Below are 24,804 nucleotides of genomic sequence, written 5' to 3' on the forward strand. Positions count from 1 at the left end.
AGCCAGACCAGCTTTTCCCCCTATCACAATGTTCCACCTAGCAGGCAGGGCCACTAGACGGAACCAGTCTTGCACTAGCATAAAACGCATCTGGAAGGCACACAAGAATTTCTGTCCACTGACCATTTTAACTATCTCTAATGCCCCACAGATTTAAAATGAGTGGAGGTGCTTTACAGTGGCTGTATCTTGTCCAAAGAATTCATAAGTTAGAATCCAGAGTTCCTTCAAGTCATAGGGGCTTGTGCTTCCTTCAAGTCATAGGGTAGACTCCCCCCGCCCTTTGTACTGCTGGTGTGCATATCTCATCACAAACTGCTTCTGAAATTCCCCTTTATTTCAAAAGCAGTTTGCATATGACATACACTTCCAAAAACCCATTTAGTTTCTTTTTTTAAAAAGAACTTGGTCATAAACTAGTTAAGTTATAACTACAGGCCATCAACTATTTTCAAGTGACTGTTTAACCTATACATTCATTTTATTTAGGTGCCACATCCTCCATGTGCCATTACAGCATTCAGTAACCATCTTTAATAATGGGCATGCAGAACTCTACAATCAGTGGATGACACCTACAAAGCAGGTCCATTGCAATACTTTGATGTCAAGTATCTATTCAGAGTATGACTTAGTTGGCTATCTATATTTTCTAATGCAAACTTTACTACTAAGCACTGTGACCAATCAGATGCCAAATTAATCATGCCCGGCCCTTATTTCAATGAGTTTTAACACTGGAAATTCCTTGCACACGTTGGGAAGCAAGTCTCATTTAAAAACTACCCTCAATTGGTTCTTTTAAAATAGGATCACACTTCAATCTTCCAGCGGCTGCTGATGCTCCTTGTTACTGCCCAAGAGAGGAAGGATGGGCCGGGCAAGCGGCAAGCAGTCTGGTGAACCGGCTGCTGGAGAGGCCATGGTCAGAATGGTGGTTAAGAGGAGGCTAGAGTGGTAGGAGCAGCAATCTCAGCTTCTCACCACCTAGCAGTGACAGGCCCCTTCCACAGTGGTCCGTTTCCCAGTGCTATACTATCGAGTCCAGAGCCTTCTCAATTACATTTTCATTCAAAGTGATACTTGCTACTTGGGCAATGAAACGATTTGGAAAGCCGAAATCATTGTGGATAAATATTACCACAATTTATTGGAGAAATACCAAGTAGAGACCCACCTGCAATAACCTGAAACATACCAGCTTGCTGGGGACCTTATTGCATCTAGTATTTTTGACATCAGGGCCCTGCTACTATACATGAAGAGTCCACTGCTTTTCATATAACAGGGTTAGACAGAAAAAAGTATTATAGAACGAAATTCTAAAAATGCTTAGTCAGAAGGTTCAGGTGAGATAATGTTCCAGGCAGACTGCAGATCAAATACAGAAAAGGTTTATCTAGTACAACAAAAGGTGTTCGTCTCCATCTTCTTCTGTGAGAATCAGAAAAAATCAGTCTCAAGCCAGACAGTTGTGTGATATTTCTGATCTGTTCTAGAATCAAAGTATGATGATGCTCTTCTTGAGGCATCCAATACTTAGTCACCATTCCTAAGGCCAAGCAACAAGTGGGATACTTTTTCATATACTACAAATGTAATGCAGCATGCAGGAGTGACTCTGATCACATTTGGTACAATTCCTTTGTAAAATCCATGAACTCCTTCTTTCCTATTTAGAAGCAGAAAACATTTATTTGCAACTTCCAAGCATATTTGATAGGGAAAAATCATTCAATCAATTATTTTTAGTTGGTGCTATTTTGATTTTATTGTTTATATTATATTTTTATTTAATTACTGCCTTCTTGAATATCAATGATAGAAAGGTGAGGTACAAATGTAGGGATGTAGCCAAGTAAATCATAAAACAGACCCATTGAAATCAATGGATATAAGTAACGTGTCCATTGATTTCAATGGGTCTGCTTCAATTATGACTTAGTTGGATACCACCCATAATAGACAACTAATTATCTACATGTTTTTCTTCTAAATTGAACTTTCAGGCTACATTTCTAGACAAATAATCTTGAAACATGAAACCACAATTTCTAAAGAGATACCTAATTCAGGAAAGCACCAAAAGACCATACTGAAACACCCCTGAAAGCATATTTGCAAAGATAGGTGTTATGATAATCATGAAAATACCTCCAAATTTCTGAACTGACTTCAGTAACATTACATATGGCTAACTGTTGTCAGTGTGGGCTTAATAATATAGAGTTCTTTGTTCTCTAAATGTTACTGCATTTTTCTGTTTTCAACCTGAGCGGCCTCTGCTATGTAGATTTCATGGGTAAGTCCTTTAAATGTTTATCTTGACCTTGACACACCCTGACCACAAATTACACATGGACTATTTCTCCTTTCACAACACTTCTCAACATCTCCAGAATTCTATGGGTCATGCGGTTTTATGTGCCAGGTGATTTCCTCCTCCACTTTTTGGAAACATATACATTATATCTTTAGTCCTTTTCTACACCCCCATCCACCACATGTTGTGGGATAACACTGGAGACTTGCTTGCTACAGCAGGAGGTGGAAGAACTGGACAAATGGACCCTTGGAAGAACGATGGTGCAGTTATACCTTTGCCCAACCATCGGTAAGAGCAACGTTGCAGTCTACCAATGAAAGATGCTAAAAATGACAACAAATCAACAACGGAGTTCAACAGGGTTGTTTGCTTCAGCCCTCTTCTTAAGGAGAAGATGCTGGCAATGCAACAAATTTCTTCCAACCCTAGCTCCCACCCCATTTTTCACATTTAATGTTATGGCTACATAATATTTTGAAAAGATTATGTGTTTAATAATTTAAATCATAAAAATCATAACAAAAACCCTGGGTGATACCCAGCGTTAGTCATAAAGTAGGCCCCCGCTTCTTGGCGCCCCGCTTTTTGGCGTTCCGCTAATACGGCACCAGCGGGGTGATCAGCTGGAGGGGAGGCTGGAGCTCCCTGCTCTCCAGCTGATCTTGCCGGAGGAGAGGAAGATCAGCTGTAGTGTGCTACAGCTGATCGTCTCCTCTTCGGGGCGATCAGACTCCCACACTCCAGCTGATCGTGCCAGAGGAGGGGAAGATCAGCTGTAGCATGCTACAGCTGATCTCCTCCTCCTCTGGTGCGATCAGCGGGTTAGGTTCCAGACCCTCGCGCACTACAGCAGATCTGCTTTTCGGCATTTTTTGCTTTTCGGCGGGCGTCTGGAACCTAACCTGCCATATGAGTGGGGCCTACTGTACTCAGAGTAGAACTTAAATTATTGATTTTGATCTTAGTATGACTTAACTGAATACCACCACCTTTCCTATACAGTTTTACAGTGCAATCCAAATCACATTCACTGAGAATTAATAGCACAATCCTAACCATGTCTACTCAGAAGAATTCAATGGGACTTACCTCCCAGGTAAGTAAGTTTAAGATTGCAGCCAAATACCCACTTTGTTCAATGGGGCTTTCTCCCAGACAAAAGTACTTAGGATTGCAGACTTAGTTTCTTTAATGCTGTTACAAACCCATTCATGCTTGTTTTGAAGTTCTCTTAAATAATTATAAAGTTGTCTTACTGATGCAGCAACATGCAAGGAGGAGAAGTTGAAAGTTTTATGTCTTTAAAAATGCTAAGTACATCAGTGATAATACCGGCAGCACATTCACACGAGATTTAGATCTCCAGGCCTACCTCCATGTCCTATGGATGACATCAGTTACTCCTGAGTATCTGTTATGCTGATCCTGGAGACGTGCCCTCACAACCTGATATGGGTATGTTGTTGAAACTGCAAATATTTTTGATAATGCTGCCATCGTTATGTATTCTAAAGTGCTCTAAAAACAAAATGGTACAGTATTAGCTCCCAACAACTTTACTAGAACAACCAAAACCAGATTTTCACATTTTAGGTAGTTGATTTATGTTATTTTTTCCCAGTCACTAAAATATACAAGTATTATAACTAAATACTTCCACCTTCACATTATCTTACCAATTTCGTATCTGATCGTCTGTTTTGATGTCTATTATATTTTGATTTCAATTCTTCATATGCCATGAACTGAAGTGCTCCATGTGATGTTCCAAACAGACCAGGTACAAATCCCTAAACACAGTTTTCAGACAGTTTAAAATATGAAAGCTAACTAACCTATCACACAAAACTAATATACAGTGCAATATAATATTACAGTTATATGTTTATAATGTTTTATTGCCAGAACATGAGAACAGGTTGAAACTGGAAGGGTTTGGATTTGTTAGGCACTGGGGAACATTTTGGGACAAGCCGGGCCTGTACAAAAGGGACGGGCTCCACTTGAACCAGAATGGAACCAGACTGCTGGCACTTAAAATTAAAAAGGTGGCAGAGCAGCTTTTAAACTGACTGAGGGGGGAAACCCGACAGGAGCTGAGAAAGGTCCGGTTCGGAATAAACCTCCCCCCTGGGATAAAAACCAAAGAAATGATGAAATTTTAAAAGGGGTAGGCCTAGAAGTAGACATTGCGAGAGCAGGGGCACAGGATATAAATTCAGAAGAGCAAAATTACCACAGGCCAAACCACAAGTGCCAAAGACACTTGAAGAGAGACACTGCTTACAAGTGCCTGTACGCTAATGCTAGGAGCCTGCGAACCATGATGGGAGAACTGGAGTGCTTGGTCTTACAGGAGAGCATTGATATAGTGAGCATAACGGAGACCTGGTGGAATGGAGAAAACCAGTGGGATACGGTTATCCCTGGATATAAACTATATCGGAAGGACAGGGAAGGACGTATTGGTGGCGGAGTCGCTCTATACGTGAAAGAAGGCATTGAATCCAGCAAGCTCGAAACCCCAAAAGAGGCAGACTCCTCCACAGAATCGTTGTGGGTGGTGATACCGTGCCCCAGGAGGGACTTAATACTGGGAACGATCTATCGTCCCCCTGATCAAAATGCTCAGGGAGACCTTGAGATGAGATATGAAATTGAGGAAGCATCCAAACTAGGAAATGTGGTAGTAATGGGTGACTTCAACTACCCGGACATAGACTGGCTGCATATGTGTTCCAGTCATGACAAAGAAGCAAAGTTTCTAGATATTCTAAATGACTATTCCCTAGATCAGTTGGTCATGGAACCGATCAGAGGGACGGCAACCCTGGACTTAATCCTCAGTGGGGACCGGGACCTGGTGCAAGATGTAAGTGTTGTTGAACCGATTGGGAGCAGTGACCACAGTGCTATTAAATTAAACATACATGTAACTGGCCAATTGCCAAGAAAATCCAACACGGTCACATTTGACTTCAAAAGAGGAAACTTCACAAAAATGAGGGGATTGGTAAAAAGAAAGCTGAAAAACAAAGTCCAGAGGGTTACATCACTCGAAAATGCTTGGAAGTTGTTTAAAAACACTATATTAGAAGCTCAACTGGAGTGCATACCGCAGATCAGAAAAGGTACCGCCAGGGCTAAGAAGATGCCAGCATGGTTAACGAGCAAAGTCAAGGAAGCTCTTAGAGGCAAAAAGTCTTTCTTCAAAAAATGGAAGTCTTGTCCAAATGAAGAAAATAAAAAAGAACACAAACTCTGGCAAAAGAAATGCAAGAAGACAATAAGGGATGCTAAAAAAGAATTTGAGGAGCACATTGCTAAGAACATAAAAACCAACAACAAAAAATTCTATAAATACATTCAAAGCAGGAGACCATCTAGGGAGACAATTGGACCCTTGGATGATAAGGGAGTCAAAGGTGTACTAAAGAACGATAAGGAGATTGCAGAGAAGCTAAATGAATTCTTTGCATCTGTCTTCACAGTGGAAGATATAGGGCAGATCCCTGAACCTGAACTAACATTTGCAGGAAGGGATTCTGAGGAACTGAGACAAATAGTGGTAACGAGAGAGGAAGTTCTAAGCTTAATGGACAATATAAAAACTGACAAATCACCGGGCCCGGATGGCATCCACCCGAGAGTTCTCAAAGAACTCAAATGTGAAATTGCTGATCTGCTAACTAAAATATGTAACTTGTCCCTTGGGTCCTCCTCCGTGCCTGAGGACTGGAAAGTGGCAAATGTAACGCCAATCTTCAAAAAGGGATCCAGAGGGGATCCCGGAAATTACAGGCCAGTTAGCTTAACTTCTGTCCCTGGGAAACTGGTAGAAAGTATTATTAAAGCTAGATTAACTAAGCACATAGAAGAACAAGCCTTGCTGAAGCAGAGCCAGCATGGCTTCTGCAAGGGAAAGTCCTGTCTCAGTAACCTATTAGAATTCTTTGACAGTGTCAACAAGCATATAGATAGAGGTGATCCAGTGGACATAGTGTACTTAGACTTTCAAAAAGCTTTTGACAAGGTACCTCACCAAAGGCTTCTGAGGAAGCTTAGCAGTCATGGAATAAGAGGAGAGGTCCTCTTGTGGATAAGGAATTGGTTAAGAAGCAGAAAGCAGAGAGTAGGAATAAACGGACAGTTCTCCCAATGGAGGGCTGTAGAAAGTGGAGTCCCTCAAGGATCGGTATTGGGACCTGTACTTTTCAACTTGTTCATTAATGACCTAGAATTAGGAGTGAGCAGTGAAGTGGCCAAGTTTGCTGACGACACTAAATTGTTCAGGGTTGTTAAAACAAAAAGGGATTGCGAAGAGCTCCAAAAAGACCTCTCCAAACTGAGTGAATGGACGGAAAAATGGCAAATGCAATTCAATATAAACAAGTGTAAAATTATGCATATTGGAGCAAAAAATCTTCATTTCACATATACGCTCATGGGGTCTGAACTGGCGGTGACCGACCAGGAGAGAGACCTCGGGGTTGTAGTGGACAGCACGATGAAAATGTCGACCCAGTGTGCGGCAGCTGTGAAAAAGGCAAATTCCATGCTAGCGATAATTAGGAAAGGTATTGAAAATAAAACAGCCGATATCATAATGCCATTGTACAAATCTATGGTGCGGCCGCATTTGGAATACTGTGTACAGTTCTGGTCGCCTCATCTCAAAAAGGATATTATAGAGTTGGAAAAGGTTCAGAAGAGGGCAACCAGAATGATCAAGGGGATGGAGCGACTCCCTTACGAGGAAAGGTTGCAGCATTTGGGGCTTTTTAGTTTAGAGAAAAGGCGGGTCAGAGGAGACATGATAGAAGTGTATAAAATTATGCATGGCATTGAGAAAGTGGATAGAGAAAAGTTCTTCTCCCTCTCTCATAATACTAGAACTCGTGGACATTCAAAGAAGCTGAATGTTGGAAGATTCAGGACAGACAAAAGGAAGTACTTCTTTACTCAGCGCATAGTTAAACTATGGAATTTGCTCCCACAAGATGCAGTAATGGCCACCAGCTTGAACGGCTTTAAAAGAAGATTAGACAAATTCATGAAGGACAGGGCTATCAATGGCTACTAGCCATGATGGCTGTGCTCTGCCACCCTAGTCAGAGGCAGCATGCTTCTGAAAACCAGTTGCCGGAAGCCTCAGGAGGGGAGAGTGTTCTTGCACTCGGGACCTGCTTACGGGCTTCCCCCAGGCACCTGGTTGGCCACTGTGAGAACAGGATGCTGGACTAGATGGGCCACTGGCCTGATCCAGCAGGCTCTTCTTATGTTCTTATGTTCTGTCCTTCACACAGAAAAAATATATTTAAGAGATGAGAACAAATGGATTTCCTGCCTGGTCTCCAGAAGAATTTTATGAAGATCAGATGCAAGTTAAGCACAACTCTACAGAAGTCTGTTATAATAATTTAGCTGTGAAGCTGCAGCTGGTGGCTCTTGCATCAGCAATTAAGCACAAAAAGCCCTGAAACATGGCATTTGGAGGTGGAGGTGGGGTGTTAGCAGCTTTGGACCCACTGGATCTGAAGCCCCATGGAGGAGCCTGATTCTTCGCCCCCTCAGGTACAGCAGCTGGAGCTGAAGTAGCAAAAGAAACTGCCTCCCCTTCTGCCCTGGCTGGCACAAGCTGACAGGTCTTTGGATGCAGTGGTGGCTCCACTGCTCTGATCCTCCCAGACCAGTATCACTCTGCACATGCATCACCATCAATGCTTACAATATGATAAGCATCCCAATATCCTTAGTTTCTCCTTGAAGAAAAAAAAGCAATGATTTTAAATATCCACATGTGTTAACAAATAAATGACAACCGAACAATAGTTTCCAACCTCCATGGTTACAGGGGAAAAGCTCACAAAGTAGATGTTTTTCAAGCATCAATAATCACAACAGAGGGCTTTTTTTTTACTATAAAATTCCAGTTATGTGATGTCTGTGGACCAGTCTTCTATGGTTAGGAAGTACCTCATCCTGTTCAGAAGACAGCCCAGTGATCTCACAAGATGGCAGGGTTCCAGTTCTCTCAGATCAGAAGCCCATCAATCACTTCTCAACAAGCTGCTTTCCATTAAGTCTACTCACAGGTATGTCCTTTACCCTGTCTATCCAATTGTTACTGTAACAACCAAAGGGTGAAAAACAGAGGTATAAGAACTGTTGGTATACAGTTCAAAATGTAAAATTCAAAAAGGACATAGGGGCATCTGCTCAAATTAAGTTTAGCTAGGACACCCCTCATGATGAAAAGAGAGAGAAAGAAGCCTTCTAGTCAGGAGAAGGTGCTTTCCCAAGAAGAAGACTGTTCTATACCTGACTGAGAAGTAGAGTTTTAAAATGCTCATATGTACCCATTTCAGTGTCAATATCCCGAGAGATTGCAACACAATACTTTATCCCGCCCTTCCTTCCAGAAGGAGCCCAGGGCGACAAACAAAAACACTAAAATCACTTTAAAAAGTAAAGGTGTCCTCGCACTTGTAGTGCCAGTCGTTTCCGACTCTTATAGTGAAGTCTTGCGACGTTTACTAGGCAGACCATATATATGGGGTGGGATTGTCAGTTCCATCCCCTGCCTTTCTTTACCCCCCAGCATATGCCGGGTACTAATTTTACTGACCACGGATGGATGGAAGGCTGAGTGGACCTCGACCCCTTTTACCAGAGATTCGACTTCCTCCTTCCGTTGGAATCGAACTCTGGCCGTGAGTAGAGCTTTCGGCTGCGTTACCGCCACTTACCACTCTGTGCCACGGAGGATCTTATAAAACCTCTTTAAAACAAAACGTTTTTAAAAGCATCTTGAAAAAAAGACTTTAAAAACACCTTAAAAAGCAATTTCAACACAGATGCAGACTGGGATAAGGTCTCTGGCACCTAATATTTAGGCCAGGGGAGGGAATTCCAAAGGGTAGGTGCCACAACACTTAAAGGCCCGATCCTTGTATTGTGCAGAACAAACCTCCTGATAAGATGGTATCCACAAAAGGCCCTCACCTGCAGAACACAGTGATCGGCTGGGTATATAAGGGTAAAGCGATCTTTCAGGTATCCTGGTCCCAAGCTGTATAAGGCTTTGTACATCAAAATCAGAATGTTGGATTTGGCCAGGTAGCTAATGGGCAGCCAGTGCAATTCCTTCAGCAGCAGGTAACATGTCGGAGACACCCTGCCCCAGTGAGCAGTTGCGCTGCCACATTTTGCACCAGCTGCAGCTTCTGGACCATCCTCAAGGGCAGCCCCACATAGAGAGCATTACAGTAATCCAGCTTGGAGGGTACCAGTGCATGGACAATAGTCGACATGCTATCCCAGTCCAGAAACGGCCACAGTTGTCTTACCAACTGAAGCTGGTAAAAGGCACTCCTAGCTACTGAGGTCACCTGGGCTCTAGTGACAAAGATGCATCCAAGAACACCCCAGACTACAAACCTGCTCTTTCAGAAGGAGTATGACCCCATCCAAAGCAGGCAATTGACCAGTTATTCCAACCTGAGAACCAGCAACTCATAGAGACTCAAGTCTCGCTATAGTTCAGACTCAGTTCATTGGCCCTCATTCAGCCCTCCACCGAGTCTAGGCACCGATCCAGGGCTTGCACGGCTTCTACCGACCCAGATGTTACAGAAAAATAGAGCTGAGTATCATCAGCATACTGCTGACACCTCACCCCAAATCTCCTCATGATGGCCCCCAAGGGCTTCATATAGATTTTAAACAGCATGGGGGACAAGATGGTACCCTGTGGCACTCCACAGCACAACTGCAAGGGGTCCAAAATATAATTACCCAATGTTATTCTCTGAGAACAACCCTGGAGATAGGATTGGAACCACTAAAACAGTGCCTCCGATACCCATCTCACCAAGTTGGCTCAGAAGGATACCACTGTCAATGGCATCAAAAACTGCTGAGAGATCAAGTAAGAATAACAGGGTCACACTCCCCATATCCTTCTCCCAATAAGGTCATCCAACAGGGCAACCAAGGCTGATTTAGTTCCATAACCAGGCCTGAACCCAGATTAGAATGAGTCAAAATAATATTTTATCCATGCATACTTGCAATTGCTGCACCACATCCCTCTCAATCAACTTCCCCATAAAGGAAGCATTTGCGACTGGGCAGAAATTATAGCTTTTGCTAGCAACAATAGAAAACTGTAAAGCAAATCCCTACAGAACAGAATTGTCACTCAGCTAAAGCATGCTGGACCAAAACTGTAATCCTGACTAAGTTTAGAATAAACTACTCACAACTTTTTCAACAGTCTTGAGTATGGCACTGTGACAAGAGAATGAAAACACTGAAGAGGCAGGGAGAAGAGGAGGAAACTCATGCAATTCAGTGATTTTGTACGCAGTGTCAAAATACTATTTTACCAATATGAAATACCAGGACTCCTGGCCATAACTTCTAGTTATCTTACCTTATACAGGCCACGTATACCTTCGTACTTGTATATTTTACTAAGGGCATCAAGCATCCCATTGTACTGCCTCTTTGACAAGTCAACACCAGCTTCATATTGCAACACAAGCCGAGTTTTCGTTACCCAGATTGGGTTTGTAATGCACAGCGTCATTGCTCCTATCGTCAGAGGGAGAGTCAAGAATTGTATCAGTGTGAGCACTTTCATACTGTCCAAAGGACAGCATTTCAACACACACACAAACATGACAGTTTCTCACTTCAATAAAGTTTTACTTCAGTATTTAACATTCCAGACTTATTTTACCTATTGTTCTGCATCTCTCAAGAGCAGCAGATAGAAAGTAATTTTTGCTGAAGAAAATGGATCAGTAGAATATGGGGTATTTGCACAGTGTGCCCTTTGCCAAATGCCTCCTTTTCACTTCCTATATCATGGGTTACCAACATGGCACTCACAGGAACACATTATTATTTTTATTATTTATTTACTATTCTTTATTATTTTATTATTTATTTACATATTTGCTGATTTTATCAGAATAAATAATTAATGTGCCCGCACAGACTTCCCTGGTGCCTGCAGGATCTTGTTCCCCCTGCTGAAATTAGGCTTGAAAAGACGCCTGCTATTGTAGCCAATAGAACTGCAGCATGGAGGTCATTTTGAGGGTGGATGGGTTTACTACAATAGAAGACTTCTTTCAAGCCTAATTACAACAGACAGAGGACAATCTATTTTGGAGAAAGGGTCAACCCTTTCTTTTTCAGCTCACCCACCCACCTAAAATCACGAAGGGAGTGATATCCCTGGAGGCTGCAGGTTAACTCTTGCCTTCCCAGCTCCAAGATCACACCTCCTTTCATTAGGCTTGAAAAGAAAAAGTATTTTCACTGATCTGCGGAGGTAGGGGGAGAAGAGTGAGCATGTGGTTACAGAGCATGTGTATGGTTTGCCATACACATGAGCTGCCCCAGTTTCACTGGTTCGTGAATGTGCCCCAAACGTTTGGCAGCCCCTACCCTATGTATTTCTGACATCAACCTTGCAATCAGGGCTAGTAATCGTATCAGTACAGCATAATTCATTGTTGACAAGATGTATGCTTCTTTCTTTTGCTCTTGTACATGGTATCCCTCTCCATCTTCTGTTCAGAAGTGGGTTGCCATGAGGCATGGAAATCTGCTGTTGATTACACACAAGGCTGCACAGCAGAAGGAGAGAAGAGAAACCAGGCCATTCCATCACCTCTGCTGAGACATGGGTTGCCTTTGGCTTGTCTCCAACAGTCACCTGACAGCAGCCATTCCATTGGGCTTCCTGAACTGTTTCCATCCCAATTCTTGGTACAAGGACTATAACTGAAGCTTGCTTTTTCCCTCTCCTCCCTCCTCATCCTCTTTTCGTTATGCATCATGTCTTTTTGATTGTAAGCCTCAGGCACTGTCTTACTACTGATGGTTGTAAGCTGCTCTGGGAGCCTTTTTAGCTGAAGAGTAGAGTAAAAATGCTTATAAATAATTAAAAAAAGCCTCTTACAAACACAGAATTAGTTGCACAGTTCTTTGAATTCCAGCCTAGGAAAGAACTGTGTTGCAATACCAGGTGTTGTAAAGAGCAGCTCTGACAAACAGCAAATGCTGCAAGTGTTTAAAGCTGAAGAAAATTCAGTATCTATACTCCATTGGCAAACTCACTGAAGAGTAAAATATAACTAAGGCTGTAATCCTAAACACATTTATTAGTGAATGAGCACTACTGAACACAGTGGGATTTGCTTCTGTGTAAACAAACACAGAATTGCACTGTAAGATTCAGAATATATTTAGGGGTGCCTCTTTACTGAACCAAAATTGTATGGTCAAGAATTTAAATCTGTATCAGAATACACTGCTGCTCAAGGCAAGTGATTCCATTGAGAGTTTAGATATTTAGTAAAGTTGACTGTTTAGAGATGATCAAACAGATTTGCAGAACTAAACATGAGCATTTGGAACTGGAGGCATCCACAAAATGATCAACAAAAACAAAATATAGCATATGGACAGGCTGGAAGTATACATTATTTCCCACATATATTTTCCTCACCAGCTTCAGCAGCTGATACTAGGTGTTCAGTTGCACCAAGGCTTTCCCGCTTATCCTCTGTCTTGTAGGCTTTAATGGCATTATAGCTGAGGAGTGAAATGTTGAGATAAGGTTAAGCTGATCAGATGTTTTAGAACTAAGTGAAATACAGTCTGTATATCAACACACAAAATTACACATGCACCTAAGAACACACAAAATTATACATCCTTATCTATGTGCATATAAAATATATAAAAATGTAAATGTACTGCCTTCAAGTCGATTCTGACTTATGGCAACCCTAAGAATAGACTGGCCCAAAGTCACCCAGTGAGCTTTATGGCTATGTGGGGACTTGAACCCTGGTCTCCCAGGTCGTAGTCCAACACCTTAACCACTACACCACACTGGCTCTCTTTAAATAGCTGTTTAGCAAGCCCATGGGCACATACCAGCAACTAGAAGGATCCCACCCCACATTTTCTTCTTCTCTGAACAGCAGATCCCACCAACTGCTTTTAAAACTTTCCTCAGTTTCAGAGGTGATTGGGTACACGGTATGGAGGGCCATAGTCCAAAGCCCCATGGATACATGACATTAGGAGTTTGGTTATTTGGATTTTGATAATCCTATACATAAATTAATATTTCATTTAGGCTTTTTATATTGTATGAACTTTACAACTATTCCTGAAATACAAAGCATTTAAAGATTAAGCTACTATCCATACAGTAATAATTTATAGATTTGTATGTTGCTACATGGATGGGAGACCACCTAGGAATACCGGGTGCCGTAGGCTTAGAGGAAGGCAATGGTAAACCACCTCTGAATACCTCTTACCATGAAAACCCTATGAATATATAAAAAAAACATTCATAGGGTTGCCATAAGTTGTAATCAACTTGAAGGCATATAAAAACAACACGTTGCTACAAATACAAGTGTAAAACTGAAAAATATGCTACCGGAGCTGTAAAAGCCTTGGAGGGGAAACTGCTGATAAGAAAGCAATATTTCAAAGCATTAAATATCAATGCAGCCTTGATTACACCAAACTTTTATATATTTCTATAACCTCATGACTTCAAGGTGTTGACTGTAGTAAGATCTAGCTATGGCTGGTGAACAGTAATCCAGAGCGTGGCTTGGTGTGCAACAGAAATCAGACAAGTAAAAGCTGTTGAAAATTAATAGATTAGCTCAGTGCATTCTTCAGACTTGACCCTTGTCCTGGTGAAGTTAATGGCAGATGCCCAGCTTCCCCAGCCATTAACTGAACGGTTAAGACACAAAAGAGCATCCACTACTTCATTTCATTCAGTGAGGGTTAAATTAGAAACCTCCCTGGTATTGCTTCCTACGTCTCAATTCACATTGCTTGTTCTAGCAGTCTAACTCAAACTCTCAAGTGAACTGCAGCCTCTAGTACAGAGATCCTTTTGAGAGTAGCCTTCAGCACACTCATGATGAGTCTTTAAAATATTATGCTGAGTCCTAAGAAGAATGACCTAATATGGCTAGTCAGAACCAAGAAGCCAGATCCTGGATTTTGCTTATAGGAATAGCCCTCTCTCCCCAGCTTGATTTACTTCTGATCGGCCTATAAAAACATTGAATTGGCCTGGTTAGCTTCACCTTCCAAAGTCAGAAAGATAAATCTGCAGCAGTCATGATTAATATAAAACTACAATAGCATGAATATAGTTATTTGTTTGCATCTTATATTCTTTCAGTTTGGCTGCATAATCCTAAATTGCTGTGATTAATAAGTATGAACAGGTATTGATATTTAACTAGCACTTTTTAAGTTACAGATTTTGTTATCCACCTTAGGGACCTGTGAAAAATTTAGAAAGGATTCTTACTTACACTTGCATCATAAGAAGGCTAAAATAATGTTATCTAATGTAATTTAATACTCACTTAGAAGGATGTGCAAAATGTGTTTCAACTATATATTTGAATAGAACACAGGGAAGTACTGAAACTTACAAGAAAAAGTAGAGTCCCCAAGAAGCACCTGCCCCCCACATGTTTGGAGTCACCCCTTGATACAAGCCGCGTAATCCTTCATGTTTCCAGATGGTTGTCAAGCAGTGCAGGATACCATTGTATTTTGGTCTCAGCTCCAAGCCGTCATTCACTATACAAAACAATTGCAGATTAGTCTAAAGAAATAATAATAATAATAATAAAATTTTATTTTTGAGTCGCCTATCTGGCCAAATCAATGGCCACTCTAGGCGACGTACATTGACATAATAAAATAAAATACAATATAAAACCATTACAAAGCACACTCAATAATCAACTAATCACCCCTCTTATGTTAATCAACAGCTTTAAAACTAACCCACCCCAGAGATCCCATAGGCCTGCCTGAACAGCCAGGTCTTCAAGGCTCGGCGGAAACCTATCAAGGAGGGGGCATGGCGAAGATCGAAAGGAAGGGAATTCCAGAGGGTGGGGGCCACAATCGAAAATGCCCTCTCTCTAGTCCGCACCAGCCTAGCTGTTTTAACTGGTGGGACCGAGAGAAGGTCTTGTGAGGCTGATCTTGTCAGGCGGCATAATTGGTGATGCTGGAGGCGCTCCTTCAGATAAACTGGGCTGAAATCGTATAGGGCTTTAAAGGTCAACACCAGCACCTTGAATTGGGCCCGGTAAACAACTGGTAACCAGTGTAGATCTACTAACACCGGAGTGATATGATCACGGCGACGGCTGTTCTTAATCAAACGTGCCGCCGCATTCTGTATCAGCTGTAATTTCCGGACCGTTTTCAAGGGCAACCCCACGTAGAGCGCATTACAGTAGTCTAGGCGAGAGGAGACCAGGGCATGTGTCACCCGTGGGAGAAGATGGGCGCAAAGGTAGGGTTGCAGCCTCCATATCAGATGGAGTTGACACCAAGCTGCCCGGCTCACTGCCGAGACCTGAGCCTCCATGGACAGCTGGGAGTCAAGAACGACCCCGAGGCTGCGGACCTGGTTTTACCCCATTGAACACCAGGTCTATATTTCCCAACCTTTTCCTATCTCCCACGAGCAACACCTCGGTCTTGTCAGGATTCAGTTTCAGCCTACTCCTTCCCATCCATCCACTTACGGATTCCAGGCACTTGGACACGGTATCCACCACCAACTCTGGTGAGGACTTGAACGAGAGATAGAGCTGAGTATCATCCGCATATTGGTGACACTGCAGCCCAAATCTCCTGATGATGGCCCCCCAGCGGCTTTACATAGATGTTAAATAGCATGGGGGAGAGGATAGAACCCTGTGGCACTCCACAATTGAGAGGCCAAGGGTCTGAAACCTCGTCCCCCAATGCCACCCACTGATGCCTGTCTGAAAGATAGGAACAGAGCCACCGTAAAACAGTGCCCCCTATTCCTAATCCCTCCAGGCGATCTAAAAGGATACCGTGGTCGACGGTATCGAAAGCCGCTGAGAGATCCAGGAGGACGAGGAAGGTATATTCTCCACTATCCAACGCCCTCCTCATATCATCCACCAGGGCGACCAAGGCTGTTTCAGTTCCATGTCCAGTCCTGAAGCCCGATTGGAATGGGTCTAGATAATCTGCTTCCTCCAAGTGTGTCTGTAACTGTTTGGCTGCATCTTCTAGAATGAGTAAGTGAACAACGTACAGAAATACCACACTGCAAGTAGCCCTTTTCCATGCAAGAATGGTGCAGTTATCCATACTATACTTGTTATGAAAATTGTGAAAGAAAGACCTATTCAGGTGTTATTCCAACATATGTGAAAATAATACATACGGCACAATCCAAGCCCTAGATCTGCTGGGATAAGTGAATCTGGAATAGGTAGATCTTGGGCTGTCCTGGCTGAGCTGCGGCTCAGCTGGCTTAACTCCCTCATCAGGAGTACACTGACGTAACTCCCTCAAACCTGCTGAGCAGGGGCTATGTGGGCTCAGATGAGGCTCAGCTAGTGAAACTTAAATGGATGAAGCTTACACTGGGGCAAGACCCAAAACTGGGTGTGGGGGGGCATGGCACAAAGAGGCAGACCTATTCCAATCCTCTTTCAGCACAGTCACACAACCGGGCAACTTAGCAGAGCTTACACAGCCAAAAAGGGTAGTGTAAATCAAGCTCTATTAAAACAAGACTATAAGAACACAAGAAGAGCCCACTGGATCAGGCCAATGGCCCATCTAGTTCAGTGTCCTGTTCTTATAGTAGCCAACCAGATGTCTATGGGAAGCCTGCAAGCAGGACCTGAGTGCATTAGCACTCTCTCTTCCTGCAGTTTCCAGCAACTGGCATTCAGACTGGTATTCTGCCTTCAACTATGAAGGCAAAGCATAGCCATCATGGCTAGTAGCTATTGATAACCTTAACTTCCATGAATTGTCTAAACCTCGTTTAAAGCCATCCAAGTTGGTGGTCATCACTGCCTCTTGTGGGAGCAAATTACCACAGCTATGTGCTGTGTAACATCTTAAAAACAGACTTTAAAATATATTAAAAGAAAACATCTTTAAAAACATATTAAAACAAAATATCTTTTTAAAAAAGCTTTAAAAACATCTTAAAAAGAAATTCCAACACAGACTGGGATAAGGTCTCTACTTACATGGCTTGTTGAAAGAGGAAGGTCTTCAGTAGGCGCCGAAAATATAAGATGGTGCCTGTCTAATATTAAAGGGGATGGAATTCCAAAGGGTAGGTGCCACAACAATAAAGGTCCGCTTCCTATGTTGTGCAAAACAGATCTCCAGATAAGATGGTATCTGCAGGAGGGCCTCACCCGCATAGTTCAGTGATCGACTGGGTATATAAGGGATAAGTCGATCTTTCAGGTATCCTGGTCCCAAGCTGAACAGGGCTTTGTATATCAAAACCAGAACCTTGAACTTGGCCCAGTAGCTAATGGGCAGCCAGTGCAATTCTTTCAGCAGTGAGGTGACATGAGTTTTAGTGTTATGACAGACAGAGAAAAACTTTTCTCTATCCACTTTCTCCATGCCATCCCTAATTTTATACATGTTTATCATGTCACCTCTTACTTGTCTTTTCTCTAAACTAAAAATCCCCAAATGCTGCAACCTTTCCAAATAGGGCAGCTGCTCCATCCCCTTGATCATTTTGGTTGCCCTTTTCTGAACCATTTCCAACTCTGCAATATTCTTTTTGAGGTGAGGCGACCAGAACTGTACACAGCATTCCAAATGCAGCCGCACCATGGATTTGTATAACGGCATTATGATATTAGCATTATTTTCAATACCTTTCCTAATGATCCCTAGCATGGAATTTGCCTTTTTCACAGCTGCCGTACACTGCGACATCTTCATTGAGCTATCCACTACGAGCCCAAGGTCTCGTTCCAGGTCAGACACCGCCAGTTCAGACCCCATGACCATATATGTGAAATAAGATGTTTTGTTCCAATATGTATAACGTTACCATTGTTTACATTGAATTGATATATTTTAAAGGCTTGTTTTCCCTCTGCCAGGCTTGGGCCAGTTGAGTGACAAAGCTCACTGGGTGACCTTTGGCCAGTCACAGCCTCTCAGCCTAACCTACTCACAGGGTTGTTGTGGGGCTTAAATGAAGAGGGGGAGTACCATGTAAGCCATCTTGAGCTCCTTGGAGAAAAGGTGGGATATAAATACAATTCAGTAATAGCCCCACTCCTGAACAGAGTTTGGAATGGGGTAACTTAAATTGGTGTAAGTTCAGCCAAATTCCTGTACTAATAGAATTGCTCCGTTTAAAGAGGGTACAGGACTACATGTGGCAGCCTGGCCTCCCACCCTCACACTTGCCTGTCCCACCCACTCTGTCTCACCCTACTCGCCTTGAGTGTGAAGGTCTAAAGAGGGATTCCATGCCTGTTCAGCTGAATACCCTTAAAATCCTCCTCATGATCAGGAACCTTGCATTATTATAGGTTCGACTATCTCCTATATCTTCTTCTCGGGAAGCAAGGCCAACCCTCATCCCCTGCTAGCTCTACTTTAAATTTATAGGAATTGTTTCTACTGTCACATCTATGCACATTCGAATTTTGTGCAAATTTTCGTGCCCTCTATCGGCGAGGAATGGAGCCGGGCTGGACTGCCACACCAGCAGTAAGTGGGGGAGGGGTCGTGACCTGTGGGCCAGGCGATGACGTCACCGTTGAGGTCGGGAGAGGTGGGAGGAGGGCTTGTAAAATGGGATGTCTCACCTGCGAAGCGGATCTTCACCAGGTCGAGCGGGTGCAGCACTAGCGTGGAGATGACGCCGCCGCTCAGCCCGGCCACCAGGTTCTCGAAGTGCACGTGCCTGAACAGAGACCGCGCTGGTGGGACCGAGGTAGAAGGAGGAGAAGGAGAAGAAGAAGAAGCAGACCCCGCCACGGCACATGCCGGGCTCTGCGCGCCCGGAATGGCGGCAGTAGAATTCATGGGAGAGAACCAGGAGAATTTTGTTTTGATTTAATAATATGCAGACCGCAGCCGGTCATGTGGGAGGTCTGAAGTAACCTGCCCTTTGACCTATGAGGCACTTCTCTCGTCCTATAGAGAGTAAGAGCCGAGTCCCTCCCTCTCGGCTCTTCCAATCAAATCGCGGTACTGGCAGCCGTGCCCCCCCAGTGGGCGGACTTAGTGTGTCTTAATTCGTCCTTGTTCACGTGATCGTGGAGCAGCCGGTTTCTCTTGTCTGTGCCTCCTACCAGGAGCCCGTGCCTACCGTGGCTCTTTTGAGCCGGAAGTTATTTCTGGCGTTGCCTAGTTTCTGCCCATTCCATGTGGTCTGGCGAAGGGTAGCTAGGGCGGGGTATTGTTTCTTCTCCGCTACCACCACCAGCTCCCTTCTCAGTCGCGCAGGATGAAGGTGAAAGTGTTGAGCCGGAATCCGGATGATTATGTGCGCGAGACCAAGCTGGACCTTCAACGGGGTGAGCGCTGAAAAAGGAGTTTTTTTAAAGGGAAGGCGCGTTTCCTACGAGGAGGGGACGCTTCTAAGGAAGCGGCGACCTGGCAGCCACCAAGTTTGCCAAGGCACCAAGGAGCTGAATGTTGCTGCTCGCAAAGCGTGAAGGCGACTTCCAAGTCAGGCTGCGTTTTCCTTCTTTTCTTTCTCGTACATCGTGCTTGGATTGCTTTCCCCCTTCAGGCTGAGAAATATCTACTGGGAGAGTAATCACGTGATCTGGGCTGAGAGTGTCGCTGTGTCTGCCAATCCTGTTCCAATAACCATAATCTAAATTAGGGAGGGGGATTATTTTATGCATGGGGAGTAAAATCTGTTGAAGAACATCCGTAGAACACTGAGACCTTCATGTGGTTTGCACATCTGGAGCAATAATACCTGTGTCTTTTCCAAGGGTCTTGATTGCATGGCTGCTTCTTGTAATTTTTGGTGTGTGTAGCTGGCACAGTCTGGGGCTTGTGTAGCCCAGTTCTTGTGGGAGGTTAGGGCAAACTCTAATCTCACTGGGTAGAGTAAATGTAAGCTTGTCATCAAATGAGCAACCAATAGGAATCCATTCGGTGCAATTATACTTTAGGTGTGCAGCTAGACATATAATGGGTTTGAGCAGGCGCCTAGATGCTCTTGTGCTGTCTAACAATGGGTGTCTTCCCATGGACCATACAGTCATGAGTAACTGTACAATAATTCAGTAATTTTTTCTTTACTAGTATTTCTCCCAAATCACCAAAGCCTCAGGTTTCACATACCTTTTGTTACCATTTCAGCCGTGCTTTCCTGTTCTCCTTTAATCTATTTAGGATTTCATTGTTGTATAAGGAGGCCAATAATTACAGAAGTATAGTCTGATCGGTTGCCTTTGACTTCTTGAGCTTTCAGTCAGGTCTGGATTGAGGGGTTGCAGAAGTCTTGAACCTGTTGTTTTTAGTGCTATCCATGTATATGGCACTTTGCAGAACACAAGAGGAGCTTACAGTCTAAAATCTGACATGGAGGGAAGCAGGACAACAGGGAAATAATATACTACTGTGCTTAAGCTTGCTTAAAGACTTAGGAAGCAATCCTAACTCCAGGCTGGGAGCAGTGGGACTGAACAGAGTGGCAGAGTTACCTCCACATATAAAGGCCTGCTGGTCACACTAGCCAGAGTGGAAGGTGTGTGTGTGAGTAAATTCTGCTCCAGTTTTTGCTGCACCAGCTTCAAACTAGTGCAGCAGAGAGGCTGAGCTCAGGCCCATCACCAGTAGCTGGACCACTTTAGTATCCAGTGGATGCTTGCCCAACCCAGCTCCATCCCCTCCATGCCCCAGAAACACCAGGTTTCTGGGGGGTTCTGCTGGCTATCACTGGCAGGGATGCCACCAACGTTAAGTTCTGCCCATTTGTGCTTTTGGGAGGTGCAGTAGGGATCTCCATGATGGTGGAGACCCCTGCTGGCAAAGCCAGGCAGATATCTCCATTGCATATGATGCATGGTGGATCAAGAGTTTAGCTTCCTCTGTTAGTCACAGTAGGGTTGAGCTTAAAAACTAAATGAAAAAGGTGTGTTTAGAGTAGGGATTTGAAGTAAGTAAGAGAGGTGACATCTTTCAGGTGTTCTGATAGGTAGCTGCAAGAATATGAAGCAGCAAGGGAGACAGGTAGTGTTCCGAACTACTCAACATTTCTTCTAACATTTTTCATTTAAGTGTGGCTATAGATCCAGAACTTTTATACGGTTCTTAAGATGTGCATTGGTTAAAAAATAAAGTTGAAAGCAGTCTTTGCTACTGCTCTTGACAGTTGTGATCTTTAAACATGGATGCAAAACCTAAACACCATCATGCTGGTACTTTATCCTGAGGTTGAATACTATCTGTAGACCCAGAGTTATTGGACAACTACCACTCAATTGTAAATAAACCATTTTGGGGCAAGGTTGATCAAGGGGTTGGTGGATGGGCACGTGCATTTTGATGAAGTGGATTATCTAGACCCAGTTTCAGCATGGAAACAGCCTTGGTTGCCATGATTGATGAGTTATGTCAGAAGAGAGACAGGGTGCTACTGTGTTGATTCTATTTGAGTTCTCTACAGTTTTTGATACCACAGAGCATGATATCCTCCTGGAGCTGCTGTTTGGGTTGGGGGCACAGTGTTGCATTGGTTCCACCCTGCCTGCAGGATCAGTACCAGAGTGTAGCAGTGGGAAACTCCTGTTCGGCCCCATGGCAGTTGGGCTATGGAGTCCCACAGAGTTCTACCTTGGCTTGTGTGCTATTTATTATGAATATGGAACTGCTGGGAGAAGTTGTCCAGATACTCAAAGTACAGGGTTATGAGTATGCTGGACTGGTGCCTGGAGGTGGTGATGGGCTGGATGAAGACCAATAAATTGTGACTGAATCCCAGTAAGATGGAGCCCCGTGTACAGGCAGTTCTTGTGTTGGGGAAGTGAAAAGATGGCCTTTTCTGGATGGGGTAACACACTGTGAAGGAGCAGGTATATGGCATCTTGATCTGATGTTGTCATTGGAGATACTAGTGTACCTGTGGCAAGGAGTACCTGTTTCCAGCTATGGCTGGTTTGTCAGCTGTGGCTATTCCTGGGCTGAGACAATCAGGCATCAGTAACCAAGACTTGGTGGCATCACGCTTAGATTATTGTAATGTCCTTTACATGGGGCTACCCTCAAAGAATGTCCAGAAGCTTCAGTTAGTGCAGAATGCAGCTGTCTGGTTATTAACTGGGACAATCGCAATGGAACATGTAAGACAAATCCTAAAAACGCTGCACTGGCTGCCTATATGCTGCCAGGACACACTTAACAGCCTTACATAGCTCAGAGCCCAAGTATCTGCAGGAACATCTCCTCCAATACCAGCCAATTTGATCCTTAATATTATTGCCATCGGAGCTCTCTGCTTGTGCCCCCCCCCCAAAAGGATTCAGTGTATGGGTACATGTGTCAGGGCCTTCTCTCTGGTGGCACTCTTACTTTGGAATGGCCTCCCTTGGAGATATGTTTGTCCTCCTCACTTTACATGTTTAAACATCAGTTAAAGACATTTTTATTTACTCTGGCTTTTATGAGCTGAGGTTAGTTTATTTTAATACCTAATGGCTGCAGATGGTTTTTTGTATGTGTTTAAATGGCTCTGAGGGTTATAGATATTTTGTATATTGGTTACTGTTTTATTTATAATATGTATTTTATGGTTTTATATATTATTGTACATTGCTCTGGGCTTCCTTGGGTAGAAGGGTGGTTTAGAAATGTAACTCATAATAAAAATAATAAATATAAATTTGCAGAAACACTGGGGATGAGTAGCCATTCCTGAATATATTACATGTTCTCTGAGTGGTTTTGTCATTTACTGGTTTGATCACCAAATTATTAAAAACTCAAATTAAATCTACTGAGCTAAAACAAATTGTTTGAGTATCCATTTTAAAAACAAAATTCCTTGAAGGCAGATTATGAACAATATATTTCTGTTTTAACATGTTTCTTAATTTCCTCAAAGCTAGTATAGCTGATCCAAACTGTGAGAACATGTTTGTTTTCCAGGTGGCTTATTAGCTAAATGTATAAAAAGCAAAGCAAAAGCTTTATGACAATATTATTTTCTATTGTTTTATATGTTCATATAATTTGTCTTATAGTTCCACGGAATTATGATCCTGCACTGCATCCCTTTGAGGTTCCACGGGAATATACACGGGCTCTAAATGCAACAAAATTAGACCGTGTATTTGCAAAGCCTTTTGTTGCATCATTAGATGGTCATAGGGATGGTATTAACTGCATTGCTAAGCATCCACAGAGCTTGTCCACAGTTTTGTCTGGAGCATGTGATGGAGAGGTAAGTGTAACTTGATTTTTTTTTAAAGTCATGTTTTTATACCTTATTTCAGTGCTGCAAGGAAATGCTTCTTGGGTTTCAGTTGTGTGTGTGTATCTGTAACTATGAGCAAGATTGCACTCTTAGTTTTAGTTCTTGGGTCCTATGCCCTGGAACAAGGGCTATTTCAATGGGAACTGGTTGTCTTGGTCCTTCTTCCAGGTGCATGCTCTCCGTGCTTCCTGAGACAAAGTATTTGGCAAGAAAGGGTAGGAAGGAAGCCCATGACTTTAGGAAATAATGATCTTGTCATAGCATGAAGGATTGGATAACTGTAACTGGGTTGAGTTCAGTTGAGCCAGTGTAGCGTAGTGGTTATTGGACTACGATCTGGGAGACCAGGGTTCAAATCCCCACATAGCAATGAAGCTCACTGTGTGACCTTGGGCCAGTCACTGCCTCTCAGCCTCAGAGGAAGGCAATGGTAAACCACCTCTGCGTACTGCTTACCATGAAAACCCTATTCATAGGGTTGCCATAAGTCAGAATTGACTTGAAGGCAATCCATCATCATCATCATGGACATAGCCATAGAAGATGCTCAGGTTTGCAATCCTACATATATCTATATATAGATATAGATATATACCGCCCCATAGCCGAAGCTCTCTGGGCGGTTTACAGTAACTAAAAACATTAAAAACAAATATATTTTTATACCCTGCTCTTCAGCCAGATAGGCTCTCAGAATGGCTTACAGATTGACAAAAGCAACACAGTCCCTTCCCCCAGGCTTGCAATCTGAAAAGGCATGGTACAGAAGGAAGAAGGGACAGGGAGGGGAGAGGAAAACAAGCAAACTCGGGTATCAAATTATTGATATTATAAGGTCCTCCTAAAGGCCAAATCAACTATATCGTTACTAGAAAGTAAATTCCATTGAACTCCAGTAGGATCTGTCTTCTGAGTAGACACATATAGGATTGCACTGTAGGGGTAGTGTGTACATGACTAGTAGCATGTTGACCTGTTCTCATCCTGGCTGGTGAAAATTAGATCTCAGAGCTTTTCTTTGGAAGGTCAACCATTTTCACTCCAGGATGTGTGAGTTGTAATATTTCAAAAGTGAAATTTCAGAATCAACTCCTGAAAAAACTGAACTACCAAATTAAAAATG

The 24,804-nt window shown here is 43.1% G+C and overlaps 2 protein-coding genes across 2 annotated transcripts in view; one reads left to right on the forward strand and one right to left on the reverse strand.

Moving 5' to 3' along the window:
• Positions 1-1,121: 1,121 nt before the first annotated feature.
• Positions 1,122-19,925, reverse strand: SLC25A32 (solute carrier family 25 member 32). The gene is made up of 7 exons (XM_061604783.1): positions 19,051-19,925; positions 14,833-14,983; positions 12,855-12,940; positions 10,764-10,924; positions 4,003-4,116; positions 3,699-3,844; positions 1,122-1,672 (listed from the first exon to the last, which is right to left on the reverse strand). The coding sequence occupies exons 1-7, from the start codon at positions 19,268-19,270 to the stop codon at positions 1,540-1,542; spliced, it is 1,011 nt and encodes a 336-aa protein (XP_061460767.1). The 5' UTR covers positions 19,271-19,925; the 3' UTR covers positions 1,122-1,539.
• DCAF13 (DDB1 and CUL4 associated factor 13) overlaps positions 19,422-24,804 on the forward strand; it is a 40,919-nt gene continuing 35,536 nt past the window's right edge. The window contains exons 1-2 of the mRNA XM_061604769.1: positions 19,422-19,764; positions 23,449-23,648. Of these exons, the coding sequence (XP_061460753.1) occupies positions 19,695-19,764; positions 23,449-23,648 (270 nt within the window). The 5' untranslated portion in view covers positions 19,422-19,694. The remainder of the gene's footprint in view (positions 19,765-23,448; positions 23,649-24,804) is intronic.

Source organism: Rhineura floridana, chromosome 1 (genome assembly GCF_030035675.1).
Source record: "Rhineura floridana isolate rRhiFlo1 chromosome 1, rRhiFlo1.hap2, whole genome shotgun sequence".
Classification (NCBI taxonomy): domain Eukaryota; kingdom Metazoa; phylum Chordata; class Lepidosauria; order Squamata; family Rhineuridae; genus Rhineura; species Rhineura floridana.